Source organism: Aethalodelphis obliquidens, unplaced genomic scaffold (genome assembly GCF_003676395.1).
Source record: "Aethalodelphis obliquidens isolate GAN/ISIS:26980383/991018 unplaced genomic scaffold, ASM367639v1 scaffold126, whole genome shotgun sequence".
Lineage (NCBI taxonomy): Eukaryota > Metazoa > Chordata > Mammalia > Artiodactyla > Delphinidae > Aethalodelphis > Aethalodelphis obliquidens.
In genome coordinates this window covers 298,895-308,794 of record NW_020838070.1, presented here as the reverse complement: position 1 = coordinate 308,794, position 9,900 = coordinate 298,895, and the positions used below count along the sequence as shown (strand labels likewise).

Genomic DNA, 9,900 nt, shown 5'->3' with positions numbered 1-9,900 from the left:
GATGTAGGATTCTTTTTTTTTTTTTTTTTTTGGCCGCACCACATGGCTTGTGAGATCTTAGTTTCCTCACCAGGATTGAACCCTCGCCACCGCAGTGAAAGCGCCGAGTCCTAACCGCTGGACCACCAGGGAATTCCCTGATGTAGGATTCTTATCATCCCTATTATACAAACGAGAAGAACAAGGCTAAAAAGTTTAAATAATGCGTTCAAGCTCACACAGCTTTAATAAAATGGCAGAGCCATTGTATTTGAGCCCAGGTCTTCCTAATACCAGAGATGGTCATCAATCACTATACTGCCTGTTTCTTTTGTGGTCCCATAATTGAGGCTACCTGTTAAATTATGGACTTAGAAGTGAGGAATGTGTTCTCAGCTAGAATTTACAATAATATGCAGTGTGGTTGCAGCTTCTAAGACTGAAAATAGGCTGCTTACATGTGTAAATTTTCAAGCTCTTTTCCTCATGAGAAAAAAAAGGAGGCCAGGTGAAGGGTGAAGCACCAGGGAGAAGATCGGTTGCCCATTTAGAAATTTCCATTTTTGCCTTCTTACACAAGGATACCTATGCCACCTTCTAGCTCATGAACCTGGTAGGTCCACCTAACAGGATCACATTCTTCAGACCTTTCTAGCAAAAGGATGAGGACCTCTTTGCACTTCCAAAGTACTGGATTCTTATCAAGTGAAATTAGTCTTGAGCTGTTCCACATAGAACCAGGACAGGGAGGGCAGCTGCCCTTTGAAGTGGAATGGCATATGCCAAGTTGTGTGTATTATTCAGGAGAGCCAGGATCTAAACTCAGCTCTCAGGCAAAAAACACATAAGTTAAAATTACTCCAGAAAAATCACCTAGGGAGGCCCCTTGGTGGAGATCCTCACCAACTCTGAAGTCCCATCTGGGTGGTTTTTCTCCCATTGTAGGAGCACAGTGGTTGAATAACAGATGATTTTTTTTTTATATTTCATACTACAACAGACATTTTCCGCTTCTTAATATTTTCGCACAATTGTCAGATGAAATAGTAATCGTTCCCTTCATGTGTATTGTGAAGCAAGGTATTAAAATGTGATGCCTGCTTTATTTCCTGTCAAAATAGCCTTCTCACCCTCTAAGGCAAGCTGTGTTGACAGCTATTTGGCTGCTACAAAATCTGTGAGTAGAACGGACAGGGCCCCAGAGACAGGTCATTTGTAAAGTGTTTTTGCTGTTCGTAAAAAGAAAAGTCTTATTTAAAAAAAAAAAAAAAGCACCTGTTTACAGATATATATTGGTGGAATGTGTGTAAATTCAGTTCTCAGTCCCATTCCAGCCAGTAGCACATGTTCTGACCCCCTGGGCAAAATTTTTGCAAAAGTCCATCACTCTGGGCCTCACACCAAGAAATCTGCTTATTTCATACCTCTCAAAATGTACCTTTTTTCCCCCCTTGGGCCCTCAAATGCCGGTAAGCTCTCTGCCTGTGTCTACAACCAGAGAGAATGTGAGCTCTGGAGGGCTCTTCTAGGTCAAGGATGTTAGACGGGTGGGGCATATGTGCCAACCATTCTTATATCCGTGGCAGACAGCACTAACTGATCACAGTACTCTCTTGCTGAATGTAGGCACTGCTTTGGATCTTTCAGGATACAGTATCCAGTCTCAACTGAGCACAACTGGCAAGTGAGTTATCCTGTTTGCCATCCTTGATCCATAAATTTGTAATCTTCTCTACCATCCACTCCACTCCCTGAAGGAAATGGGTTTAAGAAAATTATAACCATCTGTCCTTCACAGGCAATGCTTAGCTATGTTAAACATTAGCCAATTGTGCTTTTACCATTGTATGTTTGAAAACATACGTGCTTTAAGACATGTGACCCATCAGAGTTTTACATCCACTTACCCAGGGTTACACCATTTATGCCACCAATCACAGGATCATGTGTCCAAAAATATGAAAGCATTTGGTGACTTATTTAATAACTACAGACCAACATATGCACAAAACCCATTCTTGAATCATATAGTTTAGAACTAATAAGCAGCATTTCTCTAACTGGTGGAGTCGACATGGATTTTTTTTTTTTCCTGCCCTTTGAATACAGTCTCAAACTGCTTCCTTTAAAAGTCAGGCTTGTGGTTTCAGAACAAGATGATGTAGAATCATTTTTCCCTCCTCCTCAACTCTAAATACAACTTAAAACCTTGGAAATTTATTAAAAAGACAATGATAAAAGGACTCTGAAAGCTGGAGAGAAGATGGTGGATTGATTAGGAAATCTCAGGATTTGAGGAACAACAATGTGGTGACTTTCCTGGGTTTTCTTTTCATCTCCTACACCCGACTGGGCTCTGGAGAGGCCTGCAACCCACAACCACCAATAGACAGAGACAGGGAAGAAAAAAGGAAGGAAGGAAAAAAGGGAGGGAGGGAGGAAGGGAGAGAGGAAGGGAGAAAAGCTTGCTTTCTCTGCCAAAGGACAGGGAAGGGGAAGCCTAGTAGAGACCTACTGGGGAGCTTCAGCCCTAGCTCCACACCTGGGTACCAGCAGGTGGCCCAGTTCATTCAGAGCAGGATTGAAGCCCTATGTCTCCCTGTCCTCCACCCAGTGATATTAGGAGACCCAGGCCCAGCAGTGTCTGCCTGCCCCTCTGCAGAAGGTGGTCCAGCAACACTGTGCAGCCCAGGGAAGCACCTTCCTACACTGCAGAAGACACCAGCAGGGATTGAGTGGGAGTCCTGGAAGCATCCAAAGAACAAGCAGACCAGAATAGTATTGTGAAGGCTCAGAAAACTATAATGTCATTGGAAATAAAACCCATAAAAGAAGCAGAAACTTATACACTACACCTAAACAGGACTCCTACCTGCTATAATAGAAGATGTAAATAGCATTAAGAGATTCCTAACATAATTACCCAAATATCTAGGATACAATAGAAAATCACTCAGCATATCCCAAACCAGGAAAACCCCAATCTAAATAAGAAAAAAAAAAAAAAAATCAACCGATACCAATATGATATGATTCAGATGTTGGAATTTATCTAACAAGGATTTTAAAGCAATTGTAGTAAAAATGCTTCAACAATCAATAACAAATTCTCTTGAAAAAAAATTGTTTAAACAGAAAATCTTAGCAAAGAAATAGAAGCTATGAAAAATAACCAAGTGGAAATTATAGAAATGAAAAGTTATTGTAAAATTAAAAACTCAGATGAACTCAATAGTAGAGTAGAAATGACAGAAGATCAAATCAGGGTACTTGAGGACAGATCAATAAAAATTACTCAATCTGAACAACAGACTGGGAAAAAAAAAAGAGAGAGCCTCAAGGACCCATGAGACAATAACAAAAGAGCTAACACTTGTATCATCAGAGTCCCAGAAGGAGAGGAGAAAGTGTGGGACCAAAAAGTACTCAAAGAAATAATAGCTGAAAATTCCCCAAATTTGATGAAAGATATAAATCTACATATTCAAGAAGGTGACAAACTCAAAATAAGATAAGCCCAAAGAAATCCATACCAAGATACATCATAATTAATCTTCTGAAAACTAAAGACCAAGGAAAAAAAAATTTTAAGAACAGGGAGAAACAATGGGAAGGAACACTAACGCAAGTGTTACTATTTTACTGTTTTACTAATACTATTACTGTTACTAATACTATTTTAGTATTACTGTCAAGGAGACTGTGGAGGCCAGAAAAAGTGACACAACATTTATCAAGTGCTGACAGCAAAGATTGTCAACTTTGAATCCTATATGTGAGGAAACTATCCTTCAGGAACAAAGGGGAAATAAAGACATTCTTAGATGAAGGGAAACTAACAGAATTTGTTGAGACTGACCCTTAAAGAATGGCTAAAGAAAACTTTCCAAACAAAATGGCAGAAGGCTGGGACTTTCAGAAAGGAAGAAAACAACTGAAAAGGTAAAAATAGAAGTAAACATAATAGATTGTTCTTCAGCTCTTGAGTTTCTTTATCCATATTTTCTGGTTGAAACAAAAGTTATAACCCCATCTGATGTGATGCTCCGTGTATGCAGAGGAAATACATAAGATAATTATATTCTAAAAGTGAGGAGGATAAAGGGACCAATTAAAAGACAGATATTGGTAGAGTGGATTAAAAAAACTTGACCCAACTATACGTCATATACAAGTGTACATAGGTAGACAGAAAGTAATGATGGAAACTTAAATATTATGCAAACAATTTTTTTTAAAAACATCATTTTAAAAGGCTATATTATTATCAGATAAAGTAGACTTCAGAGAAAGAAAATTACTAGGGACAAAGAGGGACATTATAAAATGGTAAAAAGGATCACTCCCCCAAGTAGGTATAGCAATCCTAAATGTGTATGCAACAAACACCAGAGCTTTAAAATACATGAAGCAGGGACTTCCCTAGTGATGCAGTGATTAAGGATCCGCCTGCCATTTCAGGGGACACGGGTTCGATCCCTGGTCCGGGAAGATCCCATATGCCGCGGAGCAACTAAGCCCATGTGCCACAACTACTAAGCCTGCGCTCGAGAGCACGCGAGCCACAACTACTGAAGGCTGTGCGCCTAGAGCCCGTGCCCTGCAACAAGAGAAGCCACCACAATGAGAAGCCCGCACACCACAATGAAGAGTAGCGCCTGCTCGCCACAACTAGAGAAAGCCCACGCTCAGCAATGAAGACCCAACACAGTCAAAAATAAATAAATAAAAAATAAATTCATTAAAAAAAAACAGCTTGAGCACCAGTTGCTTTAAAAATAAATAAATAAGATATGTGAAGCAAAAACTGATAGAGCTAAAAGTTGAAATAGACAAATCTACAGTTATAATTGGGGAATTCAACACCCTACTCTCAGCAATTGATAGAACTAGAACAGAAAGTTATCCAGCGTATAAAAGAACTGAACACCATCAACCAACAGGATCTAATTGACATTTTAAAACACGCCCCCCAACAGCAGAACAATATACATTCTTTTCAAATGTCCATGAAATATTCACCTAGATAGGCCATATTAATAAATTTTAAAAGAATTGGAAATATAGAGTATGTTCTCTGACCATAATGGACTCAAACTAGAAATCAATAAAAGAAGGACAACAGGAAAATCTGCAGACATTTAAAAGAATACCTAATATAACCTGAGCAGTTCATGGAAACTTCCTAGAGAATGGACTCGCTTGTATAAATAATGTATAGGTGTTTTCCAGGTAAAGACATAGAACTATGGATTTTCCAGCTAGAGGGGACAACAGATGAATGGGGTGAGAAGAAAACATGTCTTCTGTTAGTTGAAAAAGGCAAGGAATGATGAGATATAAGTTTGCAGACGTTTGTCATTTTTGTGAAATTCTAGTATCTGAGCCTCATTCTAACTGGGGGGAAATTTCCTGTTCTGGTGAGAATGAGAAGCAGAACTCATGTCCAGCCTTGGAAAAAGGCAGATACTCATTCTCCCAACCCTTGCAGATAAGGAATGGGCATATATGATCTAAGTTACACCAGTCAGATAGACCTTCACTGACTTGGAATTGGGAGATAGTGACACAAAATGGCGGGGACAGTGAAGACTTTTCAGAGGCGGCACTAGCAGGTCAGCAAGATCCAGTTCTAGACAGAGCAAGGGCAGCTGTGCTAGCCACAGCGCCACAGACCAGTTCTATAGCAAGACTTGGAGTGTTGTCCCTTGATGTGCCACTTGAAGCTGGGTTCCGCAGTTTTCTAGCAAATACTGTTAACGATTTCATATTCTTTCAATAAATTATTTCACTACTTAAAGTCAATTTCTGTTGCTTGAACTAAGAATTCCTGTTGATAGAGGCTTCCAAGACAGGAGGAACAGGATTGAGGGGGGCCATATTAAGAAGTGTGGCTCATTCTGGAAGGAATGGCAAATCATTGAAGGTGTATTAAGCTAGAAAGTGATATGGGCATATTTTTGCATTAATAATACCGGTTGTAAATCACAAGCGCCTGAAATGGGCAGTAGCACATACAAAGACTGAGAAGTAGGACTGGTAGATTAAAAATATGCAGGAAGGGGCTTCCCTGGTGGCGCAGTTGTTGAGAGTCCGCCTGCCGATGCAGGGGACACGAGTTCGTGTCCCGGTCCGGGAAGATCCCACATGCCATGGAGCGGCTGGGCCCGTGAGCCATGGCCGCTGAGCCTGCGCGTCCAGAGCCTGTGCTCTGCAACGGGAGAGGCCACAACAGTGAGAGGCCCGCGTACTGCAAAAAAAAAAAAAAATGCAGGAAGGAGGAAGGGATGAAAGAGAGGGAGTAAAGGATGACTGCCAGACTTCTCACCTGGATGTCTAGAAGAATAGTTCCTCAAACCGAGATGAACTGGAACCAGTTTAAAAATGAATTTACATTTGGACATATTGATTTTTTTCTTTAAACTTTTTATTTTGAGATAATTGTAGATTGACATGTGTGAAAGAAATAATACAGAGAGATCCTGTGTCCCCTTTACCCAGTTTCCCCAGGTGGTAGCACCTTACAAAACTATACACAGTATCACAGCCAGGATATTGATATGAGAGAGCCAGGATACAGAACAGTTTCACCATTGATAAACTGAATGTCATCAAAATTAAAATGCTTTACTCTGTGATAGATGAAAAGATAAATTACAGAAAAAATATTTTGCAGATCACATATCCAGCAAAGGGCCCGGATCTAGAATATGTAAAAAACTCTCAAAATTCAATAAAAAAAAATCCAATTAGAAAATGGGCAAATGCACCAATATTTTACCAAAGAGGATATACAGATAGCAAGTAAGCATATGACAGATGTTCAACTTCATTAATTAGAGAAATGCAAGTTTCTCTACTGCGCACATGTTATAATGCCTAAAATTAAAAATGGTGGTAACATCAAATTGCTGCTGAGGATGTGGAAAAACTGGCTCACTCATCCATTGCTGGTGGGAATGTAAATGGTACAGCCACTCTGGAAATAGCTTTACAGTTTCTTTTAAAATGGACTTATCATACAACCCCACCAATACACTCTTGGGCATTTATCCAAGAGAAATCAAACTTACTTTCATGCAGAAACTTGTGCACAAAAGTTCACAGCAGCTTTATTCAAAACGGTCAAAAAACTAGAAACTACCCAAATGTCCTGCAGTAGGTGAATGGTACATTCATAAACTGTGGTACATTCCTACCATGGAATACTACTCAGCAATAAAAAGGAATGAATTATTGGTATACACAACCTGGATGAACCTCAAGGAAATTATATGGAGTGAAAAAAGCCAATCTGAAAAGAATGGATACATACTGCATGACCCCATTTATGTAACACTCATGAAACAGCATAATTACAGAGATGGAAAACAGATTAGTGATTGCCAGGGGTTAGGGCTGGAGGAAGAGGGAGGCTGTGGCCAAAAGGGGGAGTACAGTAGAGTATTTCCATAATGGTACAGTTAACTGTCTCGAATGTGGTTGTACTTATACAAAACTAGACATGCTAGTTACATAAAACTAGCTATACACCTACATATAAATGAGTGCATGTATAATTGTGAATTTATATATGCTCTATAGATTGTAGCAATGTCAACTTCCTAGATTGATACTGTACTGTATTTACACAAGATGTTAACATTGGGGGAAGCTGGGTGAAGGGCGCAGGAGGCCCCACTGTACATTTATTTGCAACTTCCTGTAAATCTAATTATTTTAAAATAAAACATTTATTTATTTGTGATAAGAACATGTAAGATCTACTCTCTTTCAAAATAATTAGACCAATTACAGAAGACATGCAGCACTGTCTTGTCATGGGTTCATATGCTTTTGTTTTCCATTTTGACAGAGCTGAACTTGTGGCTGGATCATCACACCCCACCTATTCTTTCCCCCGGGGTGGTGGTGACGGTGTATGGTTTAAAAAGTTGTCTCTTTCTCATTAAAACTTTTCATAGCCCCCATAAAAATGCTTGTTGCATCTTTCCTTCTGCCTGCCCCATTCTGTCTCCATTTGGAGATGGGACTTAAAGCCTTTGGGTACTTTAAATGTAACTTACTCATTTTATGTTCCAAGCTTTATTGTAGCATCTTAAGACTGAGCATTCAGCCACTTAGCAGTGTCTTGAAATCCTAAGCAGCTAAGAAATCCTAGGGCCTTCTCTTGTCTTTTCCATGGTGAGTAACCTTGTATTCAGGGAGAGGACAGGGAGAGAAATGGAGAGCCATCAATTATACAGAACTGTTCTTTGGAAAGCTTGAGCGTCCATTTATCCTTCTCCCCAGGGGCAGCGGCAGAGCGGGGAAACTTAGTCACTACTAACAATATGAAATAATACAAAATGCCAACACAGTATTACTTTTGAACAGTGACAGAGATCTGTAATATAAGTTTAGCATAACATTAAAGCCACAAGACCTCCTGTTTATGTCTTATTGAAACAAATCACTTCCCCTTAGACTCGCGTAAAGCCTCAAAGCTGATGACAAAAGGCAGTCATTTCCTACTTGTATGCAGAGAGGAAACAAAGACAGAGCTCTAGTCCCTGACTGGATGGCCAATCAATATTACAGAAGAGCAAAATCCACCCCTTAGTTGGGCCCCTCGTTCTCCATCTACACGGTTTTCAGGACTTTGGCATTGACTGTGATCACCGTGTTCTCTAATAAAGAGCAGCCGTGTGAAGACATACCTATTCATCTCAGGAGAGAAGATATTTGGTTGTATTTCTGATATAGCGCCTTGAATTCTTGAAGGAAAAGAATCAGAAAGATTTATGTCAATGCCAGGGTGCTGATGCGAAAGCTGAAGTTCTAAATCCTACGGGTGGCTTAGAAAAGGCTTTCAGACCAAAGCTGAAGTTCTAAATCCTACGGGTGGCTTAGAAAAGGCTTTCAGACCAAAGACAGGGAGTGGAAGTTTATAAAAGCACTGCGGATGGCTTTTTGTTTTCCTTCTTGAAGAGCCATTCCTAAAAGAAGCAAGTCAACCACATACTGAATTGTATACCCTCATCCCCTTTGCTTGTCCATTCAGCCTGAATGAATTAAGGGATGAGGGAAGATGCTACCAGATATTCTCTGAAGCTGACACATGATGGCTTTGCTACCAAGCTGCTGGATGGTTTGCTCCTGTTGTTAGCTTTGTAGGCTCTGGGTAGTTTTTCTTTCAACGATTGTTGCATTTCTCATGATTTCACCCTCAGCCGCTTAGGGGTCTCTCCTGAGATTGGCTCTACTCTGAACGCAAACTCTGTGCGTGCGTACGAATATCAGAGTACCCACGTGCCTGCCAGTCTAACTCCAACGACCTGCGGTCATAGTGGGGTTTGCGATCACCAAGCCTCTTCAGAATGCCCTGGTTTTCCATGGTGATTCTCACTAGCTCCCGGTTCCTTGTTTCTCTGTTTAAGCTGAAAAATACAAAATCCCAAGATGCGTGAAGAATAAAGTTCTCCTCCTGGATGGGAGTGGGGGAGATGAAGTCGTGATGTCATAAATCCAGGCTGCCAAAGTGCAGGGAACCAGCTGTCCCGCAGAGCCCTGAGGCCCCGTATGCCTGTTGAACCAGACCACGCTCTGGGAAACGTGCAAAGCCTTTTCAGATTAAGATCAGTGGTTCTCAGCCCTGCTGCCTACTAGAAAATTCTACTTTATTGGTCTGGGATGGAGCTTGGGCATTGGCATTTTGCAAAAGCTTCCCAGGCATTACTATGTGAAACCAGGATTGAGAATCTCTGGCTTAGAGGATGAAGGTCTTGCCTATAGATACATCACAAATGGCCGATGACAAGTTTTGGTTCACCTCACTCCCCTCAGCTGTCAACTCGATTTCAGAATACAAGGATTAGGAAAGACTTCTTGACACTCCCCACCCCCCTACACACACACACACACACACACACACACACACAC

At 40.6% G+C, this 9,900-nt stretch overlaps 1 protein-coding gene across 1 annotated transcript in view; it reads right to left on the bottom strand.

Annotated features, from left to right (window-relative positions):
* Positions 1–8,843: 8,843 nt before the first annotated feature.
* Positions 8,844–9,900, bottom strand: part of CFAP97D1 (CFAP97 domain containing 1) — a 4,131-nt gene continuing 3,074 nt past the window's right edge. The window contains exon 4 of the mRNA XM_027098887.1: positions 8,844–9,398. Coding sequence (XP_026954688.1) covers positions 9,221–9,398 — 178 coding nt within the window. The 3' untranslated portion in view covers positions 8,844–9,220. The remainder of the gene's footprint in view (positions 9,399–9,900) is intronic.